The 27,371-nt window shown below is 38.2% G+C and overlaps 1 protein-coding gene across 2 annotated transcripts; it reads right to left on the reverse strand.

The window, feature by feature from the left end:
- Positions 1-2,985: 2,985 nt before the first annotated feature.
- Positions 2,986-26,923, reverse strand: LOC134529783 (TWiK family of potassium channels protein 7-like). Of its 2 annotated transcripts, none has more exons than XM_063364226.1 (4): positions 26,347-26,923; positions 18,118-18,373; positions 12,136-12,733; positions 2,986-4,911 (listed from the first exon to the last, which is right to left on the reverse strand). In XM_063364226.1, the coding sequence occupies exons 3-4, from the start codon at positions 12,716-12,718 to the stop codon at positions 3,965-3,967; spliced, it is 1,530 nt and encodes a 509-aa protein (XP_063220296.1). In that variant the 5' UTR covers positions 12,719-12,733; positions 18,118-18,373; positions 26,347-26,923; the 3' UTR covers positions 2,986-3,964. The 2 variants fall into 2 exon arrangements, with proteins under 2 accessions (XP_063220296.1, XP_063220297.1); XM_063364227.1 differs by having other exon boundaries at positions 12,136-12,754.
- Between the last annotated feature and the right edge of the window lie 448 nt (positions 26,924-27,371).

Below are 27,371 nucleotides of genomic sequence, written 5' to 3' on the forward strand. Positions count from 1 at the left end.
TTCAATAACCAGCGTTTGTTACGCCAGGCGCGGCGGTACGCGCGAATTGAAGCGCAAGTGAGTGTTATCTCGGGGCTCACTCAGACGGAGGCTATGGCAGTCGTCTGAGGTAACGAGTCGTTTAGAGTTTTAATTTGGAATGTAGGAGTTGTGTTTTAGCTCACTCAGGGGGAGGCTATGCCTCTCTCCAGTGGCAACGAGTCCGTTAGATCGTAATGTAGCTCGTCTTTAAGCTTACTCAGGCGGAGGCTATGTCTCTCGTCAGGGGTCACGAGTTTTTAGAGTCATAGTTTGGAAGTGTAATGTTCGTTCGGGTTGTCAATGGCAGGAGAGGCCCCTACGTTGGTTTTAAAGTAAGAGATCAAGAAATGTTCTGCTTATTGGAAAACGTGAGTATTGAATTATCTTTGTTTTAATTTTAATTATAAATTATGGTGTAATGTATTCGGAAGGATTAGTGAAGAGCTGAGTGAAGTTCTCTCTCTCTCTTGTATGGTCGTTCAGTAGTCAAGCACTGAAGAGATTGTTGTCGTTGAAATTTTTAATCACGATATGTAAATGGTTCTTTAAGACTGATTTTGCTTCTTTAAATTACAAATAAAATCTTTTTTAATTTAGAATTAAGTTATTTTTAAAAATGTCCTTTAGTTAATCTCTCACCTGACATCCTGTACGGGATGACGAACCTATTCACTTCGATCCTAGGTACATTAAAGTATGTTATTAAATTAAGAGGAATTGTAATTAATGCCTTTCGCAAATTATAAGTTGAGGCAAAGGGAGTATGTTCAGAGTTACGATTTACCTCCCAAAGAAGTTAAAGAAACCTTGATATAGTTTTCGATGGATTTAATTTGACATTTGATTTGATTGATTTACAAGGGATGGAATATTTATTTAACTATTTTATTTATTCTATTATTTAAAATTTGTAAACGCGCGTGACAATATTGCCCGAAATGCAACTTTTTCTTGAGATTATCCAAACTGGTAAATTCACACGTTCTTAAAACCAATATTGTGAATGTGTGTTGCGGCATTCTATTTATCCTTTTGTATGTTTGAAAGTTACCTTGTTTAAAACCATACTAAACCATCAATTTATTAGCACCATAAATCCAAATATAGTTATATCATGTTTTGGAGGACATTTAATAATAAATAAATTCAAGTATATAGTAAAGTTTTAATTGTTTAAGAGAATAGCTAACATTTACAACTTATTTCATTTACTTTTTAGTATGAAAAATTACTTCTTTGATAAATGACACCGATTATTGTGGCTTTCAATAAAATTCTAAATTTAAAACATTTTAATTTTAGAAATAATTATTCAGAAATACTTTTGGATATTTTTCAGAATAAAAATATAACAGTAACTGAAAATGCCGCCAGTTTATGCTTCTGACTCGAACAAATATTTTTAAATTGAATCAGGAATTTGCAAAAGGTACCAAGTCCACTTTTTGAGAAAATTCATGTTATACGAGATTCCGAATCTCCAAAGTGTTCTCTTTGCTGTCAGCAAGAAAAGGAACCAAGTCCTGTATAAGAAATACAATAAACGGACTAGTAAATATATGTGGAACTTGCAAAAGGTACCAAGTCCAGGACTTGTTGATGATACCAATCTCTGGACTTGGTATCTTTTGTTAATGAACATGGGCAGGACATTATAATAATGTTCATTCATTAAGGTGTTGTTGAAGTATTTGAACAGCTACAGGGGTTGGTTTATCATACCATTCATCTCCAGCTCCCAGGACAGTTGAGACACATTGTAATGCCTACAAACAAAGCTTACAGAAATAGAACTTTACCAATTAAAAAAACAAAACTTCTAGGCATTCACAAGTGTTTGCGGTACATTGCAGTTCATGATGAAGCTCTCACATTCTACGACAATATACTACATGGGCCTGCCACAGACTAACAGACATGCCCATGTATGCCACAAGTGCATTATTTTGTTTATGACTTACATTATTGTTTTTGAAGGATCTGTTTTCATGTTGTTTGTAGTTATTTCAATAGCATGTACTAAGGTTCCACTAATCTATACCAATGACACTATGCATTCTCAGATGTGTAAATTTAATACTTAACATTTCTTTATGGGTAAATGGTATCAGGTGGTTTTGTTGTAAAATATGTTTTTGTGTATCATGTTATTAATTTTTGCATTATAATATACCAACACTGTACTATTATCTAACCAAAACTTTATGTTTTATGTGCCATTGTTTGAATGAATGATACTTCATTTGCAAAAATTACCAAATCCACTAACTTTATTGATTTTTAATATATTTCAGACAAAAGTGTATATATGTGAATTACGTTTAAAATCATCACACACACACTATACTTTCAATTGATCCATTACTGATAACCTGTTTCATTACCAGGTCGACAGTAATATGTTTTCTATTGTTTCCCAACAATCTAATTACTTGGACTTGGTACCTTTTGCAAATTCCTGATTCAATTATTAACTGTTTGGTTACTTACCATTACAATTTTAAATATTTAAATTTATATCACGTTTAAAATAAAATTCTATCTGCGAGAAAAAAGAAATAAAATTCCATACATGTAAAATTTGACAAAGGTTTACTATTGCCGACCTAGATAGTCTAAATGTAGTTTCAATTTCTACGTCGAGCATTAATGCTTTCGGAGTCAGTAAGATGGTAGGCAGAACCGCTCTGAGTGTTTCAGAATGACAGTAAGATTTTTGATTTTCTTTAAAATATCTTTTTTTTTAATTGTTTTGTGACTTTTATTAATCTGGAGTTCCATTTTGCAGTTTATTTCTATAACGTTTCAAAATATTTCTGTTGAAGTATTATCTCACTGCAAAAACTGTTGGAAGCTCTTTTTATTAATCTTGAAACAGAAAGTTAATAATATAACTGTTGATAGTAAATGTATAGAATAAAAAAATAGTAAAATTGGGTAAGGTTGCTGAGTTTTAAGTGGAAGTGCGAGATAAACAGACATATTTATCAAATTCAGAGTACAGAGTTTTGAAATAAATAGATAACTTTACACAGCGCTGTCTTACTCTCTCAACATTGTGTTCCATTAAAAGTTCACGCCAGAAAGTACTCAGTCAAAAGAGCTCACTCTGTAAAAGAAGAAATAAATGATAAACAAGTCTACAAAACTCTCTCGAACGTTATTATTTTATTTAATGGCAGGTAAAAATGTCTGACTCAGTAATGCTAACATTGCAAAGAAGACAGTCCTGGTTAAACCATTAAAACATGCACTGACTTTCTTGAAATGTATCGCAAGGAAGAATTGATTTTGCTTTAACATGATTTAAGTTTTCGATGTCAGGTGCTAAAAAGATCAGTGTTACATTTGCCCAGAACCGTCACATGAACACATCTTCCAGAGCTCCCCCATTGACTGCGTTCTTCCTGCTCGCCTCCTTATCTGCAGACACCGCGTGGTCGTCCTCGAATGTAACTATCTTCTCTCGCAGCCGGAGGGAGCTGGCAGTGAAGTTGGCCGCGGGCTTGTGTCCCGCCGGGTTCTTCAACACCGACGCAGCTGAGGAGGGCCTAGCCACGGGGCACAGCGTGGTCTGGGCGGCGACCATGTCGTTCACCACTCCGGCGAGGTTGAACTCACTGGCGCTTCGCGGCACAAAATACTCCACCAAAGGCTCGGCATTGCCGATACCTCCGAGCGACACCCCGGAATCGTGTCTGAAAGGCGAGTTTACGACCTTGTCGCATTTAACGTCACAGGCTTTGGCGGTGTCAACTTTTCTTCTCGGCAAACTGTTGTGTTGCTGTTGCGAGTACGTTATCATCGTAGGCGTTAAATTTTTGTTTGATATTTGGCTTAACGGTAGCGTTTTTTCATTCCCACCAGACACCTCCGCTCCCACCAATCCACTCACTGAAATAGGATCTTTACCCCCACGATACTTTAAGTTTTCTCCGTTATGTCAGGATGATGTTGCTGATGACGAAACAACAGCCATCGCTATCCCTTCCCCATCAATCACATCGATCACTATATCTTCATCATCTCCATTTCCTCTAGGGTTAGACCCGGCGAAGCTAGACACACCAAAGAAACTGCCTAAACGACGCACTATGATCACAACTTCATCTTGCACGAGGTTAAAACACATTGCGATTAGAGCCATGCCAACCAAAATATACGCCGAAGAAGCAAATACAGACGCTTGCTCAGCAGTCGACTCGGCGGAACCCGACAGCTGGTACTGAAGCTGATAACTGTGATAAAGTCCCGGAATCAGGTCCCCGAACCCGATCGTACCTAAACTCGTAAAACAGAAGTAGGACCCTTCGAGGAAAGTCCAGTTTTCCAGCTTGTTGAAAAGAAACGCCCCGGCACATATGTAAAGTAAAATGATCAACAAGCACAATGATATCGGCACGCGAACAGCTTCCGGGTAGAAGGCCTCGTCGTGCGGACGCAAGTGGCGGTGGTGCCTGGAGTTGGACTCCAGGCCGGTCGAGGAAGACGCCGAAGAAGCCAGGATGTCTCCGCCGCAGTCCAGCTTGGTGGCTTCGTCCCTGAGGGAGTCTCCGGTGATGTTGCGCGGGATGTGGTGCACCTTGAGCGCCGGGCCGTCCGACGACACGCTGTTGTGCGACTTGGAGGCCGAGGAGGGGTAGCCGGAGCTGAGGTAGCTCTCGGAGGTGGTGGAGATGGCGGCCGGGGGCAGCTTCAGCTTGGCCGCGGCGCCTTTGTTCCTGCCGCCGCCTCCGCCGCCGCACAGCCGGCCGTACATCCGGCGGAAGTGGCGCGCCAGCACGTCGCCCACGGTCGACAGGTAGACGAGCATCAGTGGGATGCCGACCAGCGCGTACACGATGGTGATGATCTTCCCCCACGGCGTCCGCGGAGCCACGCTGCCGTAACCTGCGAGACAAACATAACCTCTCCGGACTACCAGGCCCGCTGCAAGGTAAGAGGCCACTCCAGTGTTTCAGGGACACTATGCAACCCGCGTTAACATCATAACATTCAATGCTATTTTCAATTTGCTTATAACTAATTAACTAATATAGATTTCGAAATGATGCTTGCTTGATATGTAAGACAACGATGCTCTTATCAAAGCCCCTTTCTTCAAAAACGTGCATAAATTATGGTTTTATACTAATCTTTACTAATATGCATAAGTGTATTGTCTAGGTTTGAACCATAATTTATGCACGGTTTTGAAGAAAAGGGCTTTGATAAGAGCATCGTTGTCTTACATATCAAGCAAGCATCATTTCGAAATCTATATTAGTTAATAAGTTATAAGAAAAATGAAAATAGCATTGAATCTTATGAGGTTAACGCGGGTTGCGTAGTGCCCCTGAAACACTGGAGTGGCCTCTTAATGCCCCCCGCCGGACACCCCCAAAAAAAATTTTCCCTTGCCTCAAAATACATCACGTAAACCTAAGATTTTGTCAACAATCAAATGAAAGCAAGCGTGTGTTTTTTTTACTTCTTTACTTATTAAAAAATCATAAACAGGTCACCGTGGACTTTAAATAATTACTTATATCAACATAAACATTCCAAACTGTAACAAAAATCCATTTTCATCTAGTTTCAATAATCGTTAAACATATTATATGAGCTGTTATGTGTCGTGCTGCGCCGCCCCCAGCTACTTGGCGCCCTACGTGGTTGCCTAGTTCGCCTGTATGGACGCGCCGGCCCTGCGGACTACAAACACCACAGTAAAGGGCGTGCCTCCCATTTCAGCTCAATTCGCGCACTGAGTACAAGACTATCGTAACTCAAAAAATTGAGTTTTTGAGATATTTTTTACCAGGAAAATATCATTATCTAGGCACTGCAAGACTATCGCAATATTATATTTACTTTTACGGGACTTATGGCAAATAATGTAGCGTTGCATTCTGGAAAACATTATATAAGAATATGTGCAAGACTATGGCATCTGAGTTGTGATAGTGTTGCACTGATTTATGAGTTACGATAGTCTTGTACTCAGGGTGCGATATTATATTTGCAGTAATTACAGATTAACTTGAAGAATTTTTCAATTGTTTAACTTTCACGAAATGAAAAACATATACAACGCATACGTTTTGTATAATTAGCTGCCAAAGTTAAAATTTTAATGGTTTTTGGGTTGTACAAATAACGAGAATTCAATTTTTTGCAAAATGAAACTTTTTAGGTTTAACTGCAATGCCACTGCCTACTTCATGATATGGTGTGCATTTCTATCACAAAAACTCATTTCGTGTTTCTTGGCTGTCACAATCATAAAAAATTTGAGAATTTTGAAATGCCAAGTAAAATTAAATAATATTTTCTGAAAGAAATTCAAACCATTTCTTGAAGTAGCCAGTGGCATTTCAGTTAAACCTAAAAACTTTCAGTTCTGCAATAAATTAAATTCTCCTTATTTGTACAACCCAAAAACGTTAAAAATGTAACTTTGGCAGCTAATTATACAACATTATGCGCTGTATATATTTTTCATTTCGTGAAAGTTAAACAATTGAAAAAGTCTGCAAGTTTATCTGTATTTACTGGAAACATAACATCTGGACCTGAAATGGGAGGCACCCCCTTTAAACAAACACAAACGCACGAATGTATTAATGAGCGAAACAAAGATTGTCCCAGCTGTCCATTGCTTCACACAATCACTTCAGGAATCACGGGGTTGGTTTCCATCATAGACTTATAAAGATATAGACTCTACCCAAAGGCATGGCCGCCACAAGGGTGGGGTAGGGTGGACCCCTGGGTCCAGGGCCCAGCCCTGTTTATTTTTAACTGTTTAACTATTATGATCATTTACAAACTAGAAAAAAAAACATTTTGAATATTTTATAAATAAACCTTAGTTTGGACTTATAAAATAGGAAACATAATTATACCCTGTATTTTCAGGTTAAATAACATTCTAAAAAGAGTGTAGGTAAGAAATAACCATGCAATTATAATGTAGCACAAGGGGGGGGGGGGTTGTCTGCCATCCTGGGTCCACGGCCCGTAATCGAATGTGGGGGCCATGCCCAAAAGCTACTCAAGACAAAATTTATGAACCCAACATGAAACGCCTTTTACAAAAATACGAGATGCGTTCCAAAAGTAATGATTGTCATATTAAAAAAAAGCATATTTATTCAAAAAAATTACAATTTAATGTTATCTCCTTCGAAACATGATCCTTTAGAAGCTATACCTACATCGGTTCCAGAGGTTTTTTCCACTCTTCACACCAATGCACGAAGTCAGTTTCTGTAAGTCTGCGCGTCACAGCTAGTTGAAAGTTTTCATAATTCGTCCCAAAATGAGTCCACTTTAGAATGCAATTTCAGCTTGGGAAAAATAAAATAAAAAATTGCAGGGAGGCAGATCTTGACTGTAGGGTGACCGTGGAAGTGTGGGTACGTTTGTCTGAGCCGAAAACTCGCGTATGGACAGGGAAATGTGGCAGGGTGCGTTTTCGTGATGGAGCGCGCATGAATAAATCACGCGTGAAAACGATGTTGAGTTTGTTTTATGATATAAAAGGAGTGGTTTACAAAGAGTTCTGTACTCAAGGCACCACGGTCAACAATCGAAAAACATTCAACAAGCAGTGACGATCGCTCTTGCAGATTTACAGAAACTGACTTCGTCCATTGCTACGAGGAGTGGAAAAATTATAGCTTCTCTAAGGTCATACTTTTGAGGAACAAACATTTAATTGTAATTTTTTTCTCAATAAATATGCATTTTTGAAAATCAGTCATTACTTTTGGAACGCACCTCATATGAGTGTCATTGTGGATGCAGTTGGCCTAATGTTGAGGTTATAACTCTCATGCCACTCCGAGTGAAAACGCCGCAACGTTGTCAATACTAGACTATAATATGACCTGCCTTAGAAGACACTTTTACACTAATTAATTTTAAAAAAAGTTTATTTTTATTCAATACCACTTGGAAATAAACTCTTTATATGCAGTTTCAATTAGATCACAGTCCTTTTGGAAAATCTTGCGCCAATGGTGGCCCCATGTGTTGAATACATGAATCGATTTATATCCATAATAACAAATATCGTAATAGGACAATATGGGAAACTCTGGCCAATTAGCATTGGCGAAGCGCATGGCTTTCTAGCTATTTTCTACTCCACGACTCTAGATGCCACTAATGTAACTAGTCTCACGCACTTAAAACACATATTGTACAAAAACTTAGGTACGCTCCACACCGCCAGGTTTGCTGACATCACTTGTCTCAGTATTTGCTACAAGTTTACCATATTGTCCCTATTACAATATTTGATAATAAGTTTGTTTTCCCATCCTTGTGGGAGACTAAGCTGTGTAGCTACTTCATGAATATGGGATTGGAGAGTAAATAAGCTAAAAAAAAAAAACCTGCCGATATTTTACGTTTGTATTTAAACCAAAGCAGGGGTGAAAAATTTTTTTTTGCTCATTCACAATTGCATCAGTTTTTATTACGATATTAAATGTAATTACTCCTTACACTCAATACCTAGAACATACACAAAAAAAGAACACATTAACGTTACATTTGTGCAAAATACCAGATATTTTACTAAAAAAGGCTTCTAAATTTTATGAATGTCTATGAAGAATATATTTTTTAACACTTTGCTGTGACTTGACGAATATATTTTAAATGTTTTAATTAGTTTACAGGGAATATTTTGAAATATATTTCGTCAAATATTACTGAAATAATAATGAACATATTAAATTATTCCAAAAAATATTATCAAAGCACTATTTAAACAAGTACTGTTTATATTCAAACAATCATCTGTAAATACATTCTACCATTTAACTCAAATCAGTAAAATACTAGATAGATAGGCGTGGAACCTCTAGTATTTGGAAACTACATACGGAGTAAATGCTACAAGTAACGAATAAGATTTCAAACATGTGTGAAGTGTTAACACATCACATATAGTAATGACAGTAAAACTGCAACGAAGACAGAAAAAAAATAACGACATAATAATGACGATCTGGGTAAACAAAATTTTACGTTATTGTTTCAAAACATAAAAAAATACATGGGTGTCACAAAAAAATAAAAGACTACAGCCTTGTCCGATTCTAGTAGGCAGTAGTCTACTTGTGACCTTGCCCTTGTGGCGTGTTTTTAACGAATCCGGACGGGTTGTTTCGCAGTTTCTGTCGACATGTGCATGTATTTGTTGGAACTGCCATATAAAATTGTCTGATACTTAACATTGTTAAGTTTAGAGTACAAATCAAAAACATATAAATACTTAACAGGTGCTGGATTACTTAAATGTTACATCAAACATAACCTACAAAACGTTTTTAAAAAAGATGACGTTTATTTGATTTTAAGTACGGGAGGAGCACACGGATTAGTTGACTACTAACATCCTGGCATACTTTGCCAACAGCTCAGGCAGCCCTTGTGATGTCACTGCCGGGAACAAGTAGGCTACGTGTAAGAATGTAATTCAGACCAAAGCGGACACGGCCTTAGTAAAACTGCCGGTAGGAACAAATAAGCGAGCGCGGTGTTTTGGGTCATATAATCAGCTTCAAGCAACACACTGGATGCAACAAATGAGTATGAAATAACTATATTTCAGTTTCGCAATCCTGGTAAATGCTGCTTCGTCCAATCAATACTCGCTCTTCTCGGCGCCGTCATCAAGGTATTCTCCTATTGGTGAGAGAATGAAAAGCGAAAAAAAAAAAAAAAAAAAAAAGGGAGGGAGAGAGACAAGACAGTCGTACAAAACCAACGTGTTTTAGACATTACTGTTTAACTTTTGCGAAGGTTAGCATTTGGATTCAGTGTATTGTCTGAAGAAATGGTCAGATTGTAAGCCTCGAATTACGAAACTCTATCTAGACTAAAGTCTATTCATCTCTTCGATGTTTATTTTAACCTGTATTTTATCAAACAGAACATTATGAAACAAATTTCTTAAAAAAATCCTCCTCACTGACGAAACATAGCTCATTAGTATGTATCAAAGCATCATATGTGCAGTAAAATGTTTTGGAAACGTATTATTGGCTAATATAATATAATCGTGTCATGTATGCTTGCGCAGCTTCTAAAATCAGCCAAATATTTCTGCAAGATAAATTTTAATAGATTGTTTTAAAAATATTTTCGTTGAATTGCATCTGTACCTTTTAGTTTTAACGTGATGGTTAACTAACACATGCTTATCTAAATATACGATAGTACTTAACTCCTATTTGCAACCCTGGTGTCTAGGATGAATCGGGCCGTAGCTACAGCCTGAAAGGCCATTATAACTTGACAGAGATGGGCATTTTTCTATGGAATATTTAGCCACTCTTCTGCCTATATTACTTTTCTGTTGACTTTATAGGAGACATGGTCGCGAAGTTTTAAACTGATTTAATAATAACGACCACATAACTAAATAGGAAATTTTAGAAAAAAAAACATGAGCTATTTTGTAACATCTAACACAGTGGATTGTTCACTAATTTATTATTAAAAATAGGTTGTATACCTAGTTCTGATTTTGTACTATGTATTTCTTTCATCATCTATCGTCATAGAATCTGGACGTTGGTGTTGACAGTATTAACCCTATAACATGTTACGTACCAGTCAGCCATACCTATATTCAGGAAAAACCTATAGCTCCAAATAGGATACCTCACAAGCTAATAACAAGCAACTCTGCGTGAAAAATGCTAATTGTTTGTCTTCTTTAATCCCTACAATTACTTTAAGTTTTCATGTTATTAAACTTAAGTTTTTACTTATATAAACGAATTTGACCTCACATTGTACAAGTAATCTTTAAAAGAATGTTAAATTTAACGTCATTAACTTTACACATAAAAATATAATAGCAAATTTAATGTTTATAACTTTCTTAAGAATATCTGGAACATAAAAAAGTTTACTTTAAGAGAGTATCAGAAATTAATTAATGATTTTTTTTTTTAATTTATGAACTCAAGCAGCTTGTAAATCAATTTAATGTGACTATTTGCATATTTTAGCCCTCCAGTTTGTACAATCTCGAAGGAAATCCGGAAATGGTTTCTCAGTTGAACGGCAATGTATATTCATAGTTTCCATAAGAACATTCATAAATTCTGAATAAATTAATTAATAGTGTGGTTAATGCCATTTGTAAAAATTAAACTATTATTGTTGCTCTATCAGTTGCCTGGCATCCCATTATTTTATGTTATTAACATACAAATACGTACATTTTCTGAAGTTTTGTAAGTGAAAAAGCATGCGAATTTTGTAAATAGTGTATTTCCTCTGTAGATTTTCCAAAATTTATTATCCTCACCAGTCTGAGTGATTTCTTTTCATCATCGAGTAGATATTTTAAGGTGGTAAGGATCACTGAAGAGTTTTTTTCCCCATGAACACGCCATTGTCTTCAGGGGCCCTCACACTGGCAAAAATTTCGTTCAATATTTTGCGCAAATTTGTTGAGCTCATTTCTGTACAACAATATTGAATGGTCTGGACCCCTCACACTAAACACAAATATTGTGCAATATTTTGTCAGCCCCCTCACACGGCACTCTCGTGCTATAAAATATTGACGGGTCCGCAAAACTTTTCTAAACTTTCAGAAAACTTTTGAACACTCCACAAAATATTGAACACCCTTTTTTTTGCGCAATATATTTCCTCACACTCTCAATATTTTTGTACAAACACGACAGCTTCAAAATATTGAGTAAAATTTTTTTGCCAGTGTGAGGGCCCCTTGAAGGTGGTCCCACACGATTCAACTTTTTTGTTCAATTTGAGGAATGCTTCAAGCGCGAGCAGTAGCGCCGAGTGACGCATGCCGCTAGCGCGCGCGTTATTTCCTGGAATTCGGCAGCGCACGGACAGCTGTGCGCTAGGAGTCCCGCCGTCAGCGGGGATCTGGTGCGCGTCTTCGCCAGTCGCTTTCTGGCGGGCTTCACTTTCGACACAGCATGTCCCTGTGACGCACGCGTTGCTGCACACACGTGTGGGGAACAACCTACGCGTGCCTTGAACTCACTGAGCGCTTTCAACATTCTCCAAGTTGCAACAACTGTTGAATCGCGCGGGACCAGCTTTGTGGACGGACGCGCCACTCACCGATCGTCGTGATGAGCGTGAGCGAGTAGAGGAAGGAGGACGAGAAGGACCAGCGGTGGTGCTGGTGGTTGTAGTAGACGGCAGCCCCGCCGCCGGACGCGAAGCCGTTGTTCCTCAGCACCACTGCGCCGCCGCTCACGTGGCCCTTGAGGTTCTTGACGAGCGTGTCCTGGAACTTGAGCACCTCCTGCGCGGCCAGGCGCGTCCAGTTGTCCTTGTACAGGATGTTGAGGTCCTCGGTGATGCTCCACAGCTTCTCGACCGTCTTGGAGCGCAGGTCCTCGCCCAGCGCCGCGTGCCGGGCGGGGGGCGGGGCCTGCTTCAGCCCGCCCTCCACGGCCATGAAGGTGAACGCCCCCAGCGCCGTGTAGGCCAGCACCAGCGCGCACACGCCCAGGCTCGACAGCAGCGACGCGGCGGCGCCCGAGGGACAGCTGCAGCTGCGCCGGCGCTGCTTGCGCGGCAGCTGCGCGCAGCAGCGCAGGCGGCAGCAGGCCTGGTCCTCGGGCGGCGCCGGCTTGTGCGCCGCCGGCTTGAAGTGGTAGTCGCTGTAGGGCGGCGAGGCGCGCCCGTCGCTCAGCATCGCGCCTCAGTGCTCCTGCGACACCGCCCACCCGCACTACACTGCTACACACCTCTTCTGCTTCTCCTTGCGGGTTCGCGACAACAGTGAACACTTCTTCAGCCGCGTCGACTGCGTTGAATGTTTGGTCGCAAGATGGCATGGTACCAAGGAATGTCTGTTAATTTTTTTTTTTTTTAGCTCAATTAAAAGTGTCATTTTACCTACACAATTATTTCAGTAACTTTTTTTTTCTTTTTGTTGGTTAACTCATTTTTGTGCATAACACCATCCAAATAATGGGTTCGAGTCACCGAAATGCTAGTGATATAATACCAAAATCATTTTTTTAAACGTAAATTTGACGTAGCAATGATGTTATATTACACATTTAAAAACCAATTTTTAAGTTTTCACTTCTGTCGACAGTCCCCGACTGCCTTTTCTTTTTTTTTGTTGTTTCACATACAAAAAAAAAATTCCACCAAAACTACATGGTGATGTAATGAAAAATGCATCGGTAAAATTGAAATATACGTATTATTAAAATGTTTTTTTTTTCTGTAGCTCATACATTTACATCTCGCAGCAAATAAAAAAAATTAAACCTGTTGAAAGTTCTGTGTTTAAAATATTTTTTTTGCAACAGTCAACATATAGTACTGTTTAAATCTGTCTGCTGGAAAATAACGCATCTCCCATTTTTCACTAACTCACTTTTTGTGTGGATGCACTCTAGTGATGTCGAATCATGTATCTTGTATAAAGGAAATTCCTGTATATTCTTTATCGTTCCAACAAGAAGAAGCCGCTTCACAGTTCTTTGGAAATGACCACATCTCCGGACAAATGGCCTTTTACAGCGCTCTGTACTAGTAGTGACTCCAGTTACCACCACGAGGCACCACCGTCAATAGCCGTTAGTTAAGAGTTTCTATATATTCTGACTATTGTGTTATGGCCTTTTGAACTGTATTTTTTATTGCCTAAAATGTATTTCAAGTGAATTATTAAAATTAAAAATAATATAAAATGATTTGCAGTGACAGTGATACACAATGCAATAAGAGACGAAAAACGGGAATTCTAAAACGTGAAGTAATACAGAAAGACAAGATACAAGGAAGAAAACACATCAACCATTTTGGAAATTACATATTAAAACGAAAAAAATTATGGATCACCATGCGGATGTATAGTAGGTACATTTTAAAGAGTGAAATAAAATATTTAATACTTACTTGAAAATAATGATAACAGTTTTACATTATTTGAAATGCATGTTATTTATTTGATTATTCAGCTTCTGTATAAAATATTTTTCGAGATTGTTTTTAATTTTTAGCTTAGTTGTCACAGAAAAATATAGCTCTAGCTACATAGGTGACAAACTTATGATTTTGGAAAGGGTACATTATTTCGAAGATAAGACTGCTCAAAATTCCTTCTTGCAGACCTAAATCACAACGCAACATATGGTTAGAGAACGTAAGTCTGACAATCTTAAATCAAAAGGACGAAACATGAATTTCAGCTATTATGTTTAATCGTGATGCTTTTGAACAGACGTATTTGAAAAGGCATATCTAAATCTTCTTGCTACTATTGACACGTCGCGTCGTTGTTAACTGAGTCCGTCTATGCTGTAATAAATTTTTGAGTAAATCCTTCCACGGAATTTTCTGCGCTGTCTATGTTTTAAATTTTTTTGACATCACCTGATTTTGGTTTGTTTTATGTGTCGTTGCATATTTATCTTTCTTGTCTGTTATTGATGTTTCTTATAACATATAATGTAATCAGCAATGCCGTATGTCCAAAACTAGATCTTGAATCAACCTTTTTAATTGCAAGAACCATTCCAAGAAAATATATTTCTGTCATTAATTAAAAAGTATAAGCAAGTGAACGTTTTATTTAGATGTCACAATAATCATAATCTTGGGGAAAGGAAAAACTAATTTAATTCAAGATAGCACCAAAATTCTGCACGAATCTAATGAAAATATTATATCCAGTCAACACCAACTGATAAAATAACTCCTGAAAAAATTAAGATATTAAATAAGAGCTGTTTGAAATAACGTACTCTGAATTGAGAATAAATTAGTGTTTCTATGACCACTCTGTGTGGATGTGAACTATTCAATCACGTAGAGGTTGATGTATCTCATATATTTCCAAGGACAAAAATGTTAAACCTTACTGCTATAGACTATCACCTTTAGTTGCAAGACATTAATTCAAGAAATGGAAGCAAAAAAATCTGAAGTGGCAAAAATCATATTTTAATGTACAAACTTATCTGTAAAAATTTCTCACTGATAAAGGAGTTGAGTTTAAAGGCTCTTGTAGAACTATTATATATTTCAAACCTGTAGTAAATAAATTGCTATCAAATATGTTAATTTTGTGGAATATTGCGCAATTCATTGGTTTAGATAATTTGCTTTTCGAACGAAGCAAAATCTCTGCGAAAACACCATGAATATTTGCCTACACTCATTTTCATAAAACACTTTAAAAAATAAAAACAGCATTCCAGTTTATTTATTACTCATCGTATAACCTTTTCTCGGTTCTTACATCCGGCTTATTAAAATAGTTATAGAATACGAGAACCTAAATTTACAAGCAAAGCGCAACAGATCGTAGCAATAGGCCGATAATAACATGAACAAACATCAGCAATTCTATTTCAATTAATACGTCAAGTGGTGTAGCGAGACATTTTCCAAGCTATTTATTAAAAATAATCGTACTTAGTCTCATTCAAAGAAAGGAGCTGGCTCTGATGCTGATATATCTGTGATTTGGTCCATACCTGAAGGAGTTGAAGTGTGGACGTGCGAAATCGCTGCCAACACAGTTCAAGTCTCGCTAAGGATATGGCGCACACAGAGTGGAAAGAAAATTCGGTTATGGTACCGAGACGCTAGACGAGCATGAAAATGTTTAAAATTAAGATTTTATTATGAGAAAACCTATTATTCAAAAGACAACAGATATTTATTCCGAACAATGCATATAAAATCACTAGTCCGCAAGGCAGCAAACAACATCTTTAGCCAACACAAACCACTGAAATAATATTCAATGTACACACGGCTTATAAAGTTAAGGTACTGGAGGACAATAAAATAAATCTATTTTAACAATTTTTGCGCTCTAAAAACTTACAAGCCCAGCGGGGCTGATAGCAAACAAGAGTGATCACAAAAACAAACATAAATAGGTAAGTTGACTCCCAAGACCATAAGGTAGGAAAGCATATACACCAGCTATACGAAAGCGTGTTCAAAACCTAACACACGCACAAAAAAACTAAAATGTAAAGCCCAAATTGCAAAACTATCAAAGAACAATTTGGGGTAACCATACATATTGTGCTTTAACTCAGAAATTACAAGGAAAACAATTAAACATGATTAAGTAGAACTAAAAGCGTAAACGTCAACAAATTTAGAGTGTAAATATAAAAAAATAATCACACGCCCAAGCACTCACAGTGAAGTGTTACAAACAGGGTAGAGAAATTCAAGAATCACCAAAGTTTTGCGTCAATCGCAAAAAAATATACACAAATTTCAAAGCGGATGACACTCAGAGTGTAACAGCATTCCTAGGAAATATTCAAAGTCTCTGGAATGCATCCAGGAGGAGCTTCGAGGAACGTCTTGGCAAGATAAACCACAGCACGCAGCCAAACTCGCAAGTCAACCAGAACCAAAATTTTGGAAAATGGCGGCCGAAAACTAAATTAGGAAGGAAAAAACGACAAAGTTCAACTTACATAGTTAAGGTACGGCCACTACACACCACCAATAAAAAATACAGTCACTTTGCCATGACTCACCCGTAACCTCTCTGGGACACTCGCCGACGTACTGGTTGAAGATGGCCAAATTCAGGTCGGGGCGGTTTTGTCCTCGGGTTTTATAGCAGAACAATACACAAGTGCGCATGCGCGAATCTCCGGGGAGGGGTGGGGTGGAGGGGAAGTTATTTGAGAGGAGGTTAAAGAGAATAAGGAGAGGCGACGACCGAAGAGCCACCACGATGTCTTCCGAAAGTTGCCTAGCGCAACCCCCCAGCCCTAGAGAGTCCCTGGACGCCAGTCCTCTTGTCTGCCAATCTTCATAAAAAAATTGAAACGGTAACAGTCAATCATGTTGAATTCTCCGGCGCCAGAAGTAGGTTCCTGTTTGACTGCAGAAGAAACAGGAAGCAGGAGAGCAGTCCAGTGCGCGCGCACTCGGGTCCAGATGAGCAGGCAACCCGCCACGCGCCGGCGCCCGGCGGGCTGCAGACTGCCAGGCGCCCCTGTGCGCCACAGCGGACACTCGCAGGAGCGGGGCTGCCTCGCGGCCAGCCAAGGCAGCAGACGGCAATACAAGGCGTGCGCACAGCGACGATCTGACGACCTCACGCGAGGGGAGACGATGGTTAAAAACCATATTAAAGCTGTCGTGCTTCTGAGATGGGACAATCCTCTCAAAGATCCAGTCAATAATGAATTGGGATGACTGCCCTTTGTGCACTCAGGTAATTGGGTGAGGATCAGTATCACTGTAGCATACTTAATAATGCATAGGATTAAATTACGAACCAATTAATTTATCCTGAGCTAAGGACTGATTTTATCTCCCTACCTGAAAAAAAATTTCAGGCTCTCCACACTGACAACAAAGATAAATGCTGTTTTTGATTACAGCAACCTCCGCTGTACAGTGGTAATACGCCACCACATTAATTATACGTGTGTGTGGAGTAAACACCTTTAAATATATCTCTCGTTAAACGGCATTTTCTGTGCTACGTGATTTTTCATGTGGGTTAATATGGGGTTCTCGCCTATACATACCTGCTGGTTCATACAGAAGTTTTGACACAGACCGTCACATTGACGAGGAAAGTCATGTTATTACAGGGAAGGACAATAAAAGCAGCTTTAGAATAATATACGGCAATAAAAGATGACAAAGCATAAAATGATAGTCAAAAAAGTTTCACATCCGAAACACATCTCGATTAGCTGCCTCATGAAAATTACTTACTGACTTCAGTGAAGTTCTTGTCTGACATACCAGGCGGTAAATTAGTATGTAAGTTTTAGTTTTGTAAAATTTATTTGAAAATATGAAGTTAAATACTGTTGTTTGGAATAAAAATAATGTTTTCATTAAAAAATCATCCTTAATACGTTTACTGCCCTGTTGATGTATACCAAGTACACAGAATGAGACTAGTGCCAAATAAGTTCTCCTACTAACCTAACACAGAACTAGTAAATTTTTTAACATACCTCGTTTAAAGTAAATATGTAAACGGTACGACAGAGTATATCATTCAAGTAATACGAATTTAACAGTATGATATTTCGACTAAATTAAGTGTACTGAATTATTTAAATGACTTACCTTGATTGCCTCAAATTCTTGCAACAATCCTTTGAATCCTGTAAACAATGCAACAGTACGTAGCATTTTCGTAAGCTGGTTGTCAAAGAGCTATATTTCTGTTCGGAACGCAAAGGCCGTGGATGAATGTGACTGACACGGGCACTGCGTGGTAGAGCTGCACATCGACTTGCGTGGGAATCCATAGCTCACAACTTGGATCATGTCTTCTTCTCAAGGAAGCAAAGTGTCTCCTCTTTGGCGACTCGTGCTGAGCCTGTTGGACGAGCACAACTGAATTAGTCTCGACAGTTAGGTACTGTTACAAACAGCATGTGCAGACAAACATTATAAAACACGCGGGACAGAAGTGAAACTTCTTGTTTATAACATTATTAGGTATGGGAAATATAATTCTCTTTGGTTGGGGTCGCAAATAAAAAAATACAAGTATGCAAACACTAAATTACGCTACTGCGAAAGTATGCGAGTGTGCAAGTATAAGTATGCAAATATGCAAGTATGCGAGTGTGCAAGTATAAGTATGCAAATATACAAGTATGCGAGTGCGCAAGTATAAGTATGCAAATATGCAAGTATGCGAGTGTGCAAGTATGCGAGTGTGCAAGTATAAGTATGCAAATATGCAAGTATGCGAGTGTGCAAGTATAAGTATTCAAATATGCAAGTATGCAAGCGTGCAAGTGTGCAAGTGTGCGAGTGTGCAAGTACGCTGCGTCGTTTCTACCTCTCCCCTGCGTCTACTCTCCCGTTTACCCCACCATGTACCTAAATATTCCCCTCATGCAATCGGAATTTTCGTAACGTTTGAAAATTGTAGGCCCCCCAGCCCCCCAGGCCAAAAGTTTCACTTAAAAAATGAATGAGTAAGGTTAAGAAAAATTCATAATTTTTTTTACAAATTTAATTAAAAATATTTTGCTGTGGTTGAATGGTCTGATCCCTCGCTCCACCAAGGGAATCCGTATAAAAGCCTAGGCGGGGTCTAGCAGAAGGTTTTAACAAGTATGGAAGGTGGTGTGTGTTGCAACCGGCTGATGGGAGCTTGCATTACGTCACAGGCCCATCTCGTAATTTCCCCCATCACACGTGTCGGATGATCTCAATGTCCACGAGATGTCCGGTACTAATTAGTATTGATTAGCAATTAGACCACGTTACAAGATAGGGATATCTATGTTACGTGCATCAACCATTATGCAAATTAATCTTGCATTTCACTTAGTAAGTCATCCCACAGGTTCGGTTTGTGTGTTCACTTTGCAGTAGGATATAACTTTAAGCACGTGTTACATGGTTTATTTAATTTCCCTCGAATTGATAATACTGGACGTGCATTTTCTTTGCAGCTTGGTCCTTAATGCATTCAACTTGTCATTCAGAGTCCACATGTAACAATGATTAACCATGAAATTTTTCAGGATGTTGTTCCTATGCATATCGTTTACAATAGTCAAAAGGTTAATATTTCCCACTAAAGAAAATGTCTTTGCTGTAAGCAATTATTTAAAAAAAGGTTTACTACTTTATATATTTAACGACAGAATTAAAATAACACAAAATACTGCTGCAACAAATATATTATTTGTTTCCAAAATATCGTTTCACTTTATAAGTAGTTATAGAAGAAGTGGCACATAATATCGCATACTCGAGGAAACACTGTTGCAATACACACAAAGCTGCCGGCACACGTCGGGGATCAACTTGTGTCGACGCGAACAGAGTCGCTGGTAGCTGCGCGTGTCAAGGCGTGGCACACAAGAAAAACATTTTCAGAACACGTCCTTAAAAACATACATTTGTACCCCTAATCATAAGATTTCGCTGTTAAAAAAGTATACATTTCTGAGTAACTTGAGAAACATCTTAGCACGGATTCGCTGTACATTTCTAGACAGTTTTAACATTTGGCCGTTTGTTAAAGTTTTGTACATTACGACTGTGTAACGTTATATTTTCCAACGTACAGCGAGTACTGAGATTCCAATCGCCATGTGCTTGTACTGGACCCAGACGGATACAAGTTGAAACATAGTGAGCGATGGTCCTATAAAATGTTTGCTGCAAGTTGAGAAGGTCCGATGATTAGGGCCATGCATATTTCGCGACAAGATTTCGAGACTAGATTAAAGTTAAAACACTGTAGCATCGTCTGTGTTTCGTGATTGGGTGAGTTTCTCCCAGGTACATATTGATTGTAACAACGTCAATCACAGTGATTCAGTGAGTAAAGGCGTCCTGAATGGCTCTGTCAAATAAGGCAACGACTTCTCTCGCCGACGGCAACCAATCACAAAGAAGAAACCACAGGTGCGGGTATACCTTGTTGCAGTCTAATAAGTGTTCAGATCTTTTGGCGAAAAATGCCTGCCCCTACCCATGATACTGCCGGATGTCAGCAGTCGACGCCTAGTGTCCCAGACGTGCAACACACTGCTGGTCGGCGTGTTGCTGACTCTTCAGGCGTAAAATGTCCAGTTTTTATTCACTTTTGGTCTTCCCGCTTGGTGTAGAGCAGGTCCCGGCAGACTTTCGAGTGAGATAAGCCAAAATATGAGGTGAAGAGAGTCTACAATTTTTAAGAGAGCCATCAGATGTATTTGCTTTGTATCTACGTGGAATTTTAAGACGATATAAAACTAGAAAATATCATATTTCAATCACAAAATTCAATATAAAGTCTTAAAAAATTCTACATAGGAGAAAAAAAAACACTTAAAGGTCATTGGTAGAACTCTACTGATAAAACAAGAAATCCTAAATTATTTAATTATTAAAACAAAAAAAAAACACTTAGTATTAATAAAATTTATTACTTAGTTGGTACGGCGATCTTGCATCGCTTTCAATAGCTTAGCTATGTCTGGCAAGTAACTACTACTTATTTTCATTTTCGGGCATGATTGCAAGTTGTCGTCGGTTAATATATTTCTTGATTTTTTTTTAGATTCAATTTAGAGAATAATTGATCACATGAATAGGTAGAGCCAAATATTGTTATAATAGAAAATGCTATTTTTTTGTTGTGTCATAGGTTTCAAGAAGACTATTCTACGTATCAGACATGATTTGCGCTATTTTAGGCATTATTTTTTGCAGCCGTCCACTTATGGTGAGATATCAAATTTGATTTCTCTCTTTCGTACTCCTAAGTGGCTGATTGTAGAGCCGTGCAATCCCGTGAGAAGAGCCGCACGTGGCTCGCGGGCCACGGGCTGTCGACCCCTGGTCTACTGGCTAGTGAGCCTGGCTGGTAGGCCAAGGGGTGGGGTTCGATTCCCGGCTGAGAGGAGGGTTTTCCGAACCCTCTCCCTGGCTTCAGGACTGGGTGTGTGTGATGTGCCTGTCACCTTCGTCCCGCGGAAGGCAATGGTAAACCAAAGCAGAATCATCCAGCCCCAACAAGCATAGGGACGTCACCACGTCTTCACCATGACGTTGCCTGTGCTAGGACACCCAGTTATGGGCTTAAAGCAACTCATCATCATTCCCATTAATGGTGACGTACAGGACACACGCACAGTTTCAGACCAGCTGCTGATATTTGATAGAAATGTTTCGGCTCTGAGCTTTCGATAAAATTTACTACAAAAATTACAATAAAAATGTAAATTGAGGATACAATATAAATAGTTCAGCAAATCATTAACTTGTCTTGGAGATTTTGGAAATGTAAAAAAATAAGTAGTTTATGTTTGGAAAAATATGTAGTGAAAATGTACTGCAGTAATTTTTTAAATATATTTATAAGTTAAGAAAGATGTAAAAACAAATAAGAGTTCCGGGGGATTTCTTCATCCACTCTTATTTCCTTACTTATGACATTTCATACCTAAGCACTAAATAACACGAGCTACCGGTGACACTGTTCTATCAGACTGTTGTTCGAAATGAGAGTCCTAGAAAGTTTTTATCGGTTTCCTAAGGGTAAAAATCTCTCTATTACTTGACCAATTTCAAAGCAATCATGAATGTGTGTCCGACTATTTAAGTGATATAAATTAGGATGAGAGAACTTTGATTACAGTGATAAGTGACCAAAATTGGTATGCATATGTGTGCCTACAAGCACGGGACACTAGCCAGTGCTAGGGATCAGAAAAAAAATTGCGAAAAATCTCATATGGAAGCTTATGCACTTAAATTAATTTCATGGCAAACACCATCGCTAATTCACACTGGTTGTAACAGAAATAGACATCAAAGCTAAAGACATGGACAAACGGAGAACAAGCGAGAATCAGCTGATGTCAAATGTTACAAGTCTAGGCGGCCAAGAGAATTCCGTGTAAGAAATATAGTGAGCAAACATTACAGCACTGACAAGTATAGTGGGTTGTCGAAGAGACAGTTGTAATAAGAATGGCGTTTACTCTTGTCCATGAAATCATTTCGAATAATAATTCCCCAAGGCAAGAATCATACGAAGAGCTTCCGAATGTCGACAATTCCATGACAGACAGTGCAATACTGCAATGGCGCATGTTGAAGAAATTGGAATAAGTAACAAGTTGAAAATTGCCCGAGTGTGTTAGAAGTCCGAGGTAACAAGGATTATATAAATTACAGACGAAAAGTTTCTTAAGGTTACACATAAATGTAATTTGGTTTTTGAGGTAAAAATAAATTGATGTGGATATTATCACAATAAATAGGATAGTCTTAAATTTTGGTGAGACATTGATATATATATATATATATATAATATTATGCTTGCATATACATTTTTCATATGTAAGGTTATTTTTAAACTTTAAAGTAAAATATTCATTGTTTTTACATTCACATCCACATTTTCCAGTGTATATTTTTTTGTAAATATTATTTTTTATAAAAATTTTAACTTAAGATTTCCCAAAAATTTCAAAGCTTTCAACCGTTTGTTACTGATCAAGGAATGAAATATCACCTCGATATGGAACGTCGATAGTTTCAAAGAAATAATACACAAAAAAAATGTAGATGTACATGTGAACCAACAATAAATAACAAACTCCCATTTTCAAATATTCACGTAACCTATAATTTTATCGCAAGCATGGAAAGTGGTAGCATAAAATAAACATTTTTTAAGAGACAGTCTGTCCATAGTCAACAGCATATCAGCTAAGAATACAAACGCAAATTAATATTTAGACTCTTTTAAGTCTCCAATATCGGTGTAATTCTCGTTAAATGCATTGGATTTAATTTTAAATGAGTAAATAGTAGACCAAAAATGACTAATTTTATTTATTGTTTGCCACGAGACAGCTTTGCGAAAAACCACGAATTTTTTGCGTTCATATTTTATGCAGAACAAACCGTACGAAAGCAAAGCACAACATGAGTCAAGAGTTTACAAAATTTACTGATTAGTAGGGGCATGCAGATTTCGCGAAAAGATTTCGAGACTAGATGAAAGTTAAAACACTATAGCATCGACTGTGTTTCGTGATTGGGCGAGTTTCTCTCAGGTACAAATCGATTGTAACAACACCAATCACAGTAATGCATCGCGAAAGTAAACGTGTCCTGAGTGGCCCGGTCAAATAAGGCAACGACTTCTCTCGCTAGACGGCCGCCAATCACAAGGCAGAAACCACAGGTGCGGTTATACCTTGTTACAGTATAATAAGTGTTCAGATCTTTTAGCGAAAAATGCCTGCCCCTACTGATTAGTTACATAAGTTTTTTTCTTGCTTATCTATACTTTTTGACAATACACATTTTCCCAGCTTCTACATAGTCTGATATTCTACGTTGATATATCTTCTCCCATTGTTAATGCCAAACAAAAATAAGAACAGCCATTCGTAAAATTTTCTTATTTCTTTTTTAATTAAGTTATGTCATTTGTAGTACCTCGTGTTCTTTGGTGAAGAACTTTGTAATGTGTCACAGCGATTGGAAAATATACTTACCATAAGTAATCTGTTGGGAATTCTGGATTTCGCTCATCTTTTTTAAAAGCTTTTTTTATACCAGTGGCATTTATTTTTTGCGAGGTCCTAATATTTGAAAGAGTTGCTATACCAGAGAAAAAGGGGTCCCTGGAAAAATTGGTAAAATAATCTCTTTAAAACAACGTTTTACAACCAACCAGGAATTTTAATTGTGCCGATGGTTTTGTTAATTTATTTATATATTGAAAGTACAAAAATGTACAACAATAAAGATTAATTTAACGTTATTAAAATCCGAATAAGTTATGTTTACATAGTATATTTTATAAGGTTCTACAATTAAAAGACAAGCATTTAAGTTCACAGGCGCGTCGGTGTAGTAGGATAGTTGGCGCGGGGTGTTGCTAACCGAGGAGCACTATGCATCGCCTGGTTCTGGAGCCGACACTGCTATAAGCATAAATATAAGCATACCTTAATAAGTGATCTGTATTTTTTACCTTCATGAGGTAGGAACTTCCCAAACTGGCTGCTAAAACGTCAGTGGTACTGGTGCACTTCCGTTTTAAAGAAACCGTAAATTAAATGACATCGAGGGCTTGATCTCACACCAGTTAGTTATTTCATTTTATTTTCATTACTATTATTTGAGGGACTTTTCCTGTAAATTATTCACTGTGGATTTTTTTATTTTGCATTTTATATTGGACCATACATTATCTCACCAGATATTTACTAAACGCTATTTTCGAACTGTGAAATTGCTTCAACGGATTAGACACACTCAAATAACAGCATACCATGGAAGTGAGAGAACCAAAATGGCGCGTGAGACAGAGCCTAAAGTAAATTTTCATTATTTATTTTACCACAATAACGCATTGAAATACTGTATAAGTTTTAAAGAATTGATACATTTTTCTATTACATTTGCAAATAAATGTTTAGCTTTGCAAATAGTTACGAAATCAATCATTAACAAGAAAAATAAAGAGGGGGAGGGTATACAGCTATAACCATTTTCAGATCTGCCTTTGTAATTATATAATCTCTCATACAAATGACTTTTTTTTTAAATTTCAAACTAAAGAAATTAATTAAACGCAGGATTCTTTAATTCGTTGTTGTAATAAATTATATGTTTCAATCTGACAAGTAGGTATTTAAATAGCTAAATTGTTTGTGTGTTTATGTGTGCGAGTAAACACTACTTACTTGCACAAATTAAGAGAATGGTACCGTGTCCATGCTGACAAACACAAATTCAAGAAGGCTACCCACTATTCGAAAATATAATTCGTTGTAAGTGATCGACAGTTAAAATCAACCCTACTTTCTCGCTAAAACTCATTGTGGTTATACAATGCCACGACTTCGATATGACTTTTTCAGTACTTAAAGTGTTACACATCAGTTTGGGATTTTCTTTTTAATTTACAATTTTGCAAAACTGCAAAGCATAATTGCACACGACAGCTAACTGTACGCTACAGCGGTGGATCTCAGTACATGTATCCCACCTGCGTAAGTGTAAAGTTAATCTGCCCGCCCAAGTAGAACATACAGACACATTAAACATTGTGTTGAGTTTTAAAATAGGCTTCGTTTAAGTACAAAATTATGGCAGTTTGAGACTATCCTTGCTGTCGCGTTCTTTTAGAAGAATAGGTAATACAATTACTGATACAATTTTATACTTAGAAACGTAGGTGTAAAATTATAATTTAATACGTAAACTAAAAACGCAGTAATGAAAAATATTTATTTTATAATGTCCGTAATATATTTCATGTTAATATTTTATTACGTTACCTACCAAAACATATTTATATTTGATAAATAAAAAAATAAATTAAGCGTTTTTTAAAACAGTGAGATACATTTTGAAATAGCGTTGGGTCGTGTTCACTTTGTTTTTTTAATTAAAATTCCTTTTCACAAAACCGATAGTTAAAATAATTAAATTGCCAACTGAATTTTTTTCCCTTAAAGTTTAGTTTTTAACAAGTGAGAGAGAGAGAGAGAGAGAGAGAGAGAGAGAGAGAGAGAAAGAGAGAGAAAATATTAGTCACGAAACGTGTCAACTCGAATCACACATCTAGGGGTTTACCAAGAACGAGTGAAATATTGGGTGTGTGTTAGGTATTGTGTAGCCAGAGTCGCGCTTTTCGCAACATCGATTTTTGCACAGGTCAGCGAGACAGTCACTTGTCCGCGAGCCATGCATCTTTGAACAACCCCTCGAGTTGCAGGAAACTCAAGTCTCAAACTTTTCACAGCGAAAACAAGAACATTGCTTTTTAACCAGGGGGAGGAAAAAAAAACTACAACGGTCACTCACCTTCCAAAGACAGGTCACAAAAATGGCGTTTTACTACCGTAGCTTTGGGATAACCAGAGAAAACGTGATTTCTCTTGCCATCAGTCACACTTTACACACACAAAATAATGTTCTCGTGATGATAACCGAAGTTTATTTCCAGCCATATCGGCATTTGTCGACGTTCTCATTTGTTTCCGGGCGAACTATTTTAACGCTTATTAGTTTTGTATTTGGATGTACAAAATTGAGCCGTGTATTAACTTGAATCGTGGTTCATAAAGATGTTGGCTTCAATTCAACCCGTTTTTCGTATTGAAGTTCGGAATGGATCTTAATGTAGTTAAAAAAAAAAAAAAAAAACGGCGTGAGGGGGAGGAAAAATCGTAACCGTTGTTTGGGGGTCGAACAGGCGACGCGACCGGCAAGACGCACTCGGACGACGGGGAAGTCACGACCCCGTCACTCACAAACGCGCGACGGGAGGCGAAGCACAAGAAACAAACAAACGAACAAAGGGCGGGACAGCGAACGAGCCGACTGTCGCGAGGGCCGGCGTGACTCAGCACTGCTCGCGCGCGCAGCCTGCTCGGCCGGCCGCCAGGGGCGCTGCCGCGCGGGGAGAGCAAGTCGATACAGGCGCGAAAAGACAAGAGTCTAGCGGCAGCACCGCTACTTCCCTGCAACTGGCTGCAAACGCCGCACCGCTCACGCTCGTTCCGGGGCCGGCCGGCGGCGCGATCACGCAACGGGAAGCCTTCCTTTCACTGACGAGAGAGCAAAACGTCCGATCAGTGGTGGATCCAGGATTTTGGTTTTGGGAGGGGCTTGACCCAGCTGAGGCTAGGCTTTATCAAGGCAAACACTAAAACAATAGTGGACCCAGATGCTTTTGGAGGGGGCTTGAGCCCCTTAGCCCCCCCTCTGGATCCGCTACTGCGTCCGATCGTGCATCTTCGGTTTTTTTTTGGTTCATTGTAAATAAATATGGAGGTGTTGTTAAAAGGAAAGACCATAAACAAGGCAACGGTATTTATTTGTAATTG

Source organism: Bacillus rossius, chromosome 2 (genome assembly GCF_032445375.1).
Source record: "Bacillus rossius redtenbacheri isolate Brsri chromosome 2, Brsri_v3, whole genome shotgun sequence".
Classification (NCBI taxonomy): domain Eukaryota; kingdom Metazoa; phylum Arthropoda; class Insecta; order Phasmatodea; family Bacillidae; genus Bacillus; species Bacillus rossius.

Bases quoted from the DNA above. Each gene is read 5' to 3' on its own strand.
- LOC134529783 (XM_063364226.1), bottom strand. From the start codon at position 12,718: ATGCTGAGCGACGGGCGCGCCTCGCCGCCCTACAGCGACTACCACTTC. The intron at 4,912-12,135 runs GTGAGTGGCGCG...TTTGTCTCGCAG, and splicing joins CACGCTCATCACGACGATCG to GTTACGGCAGCGTGGCTCCG.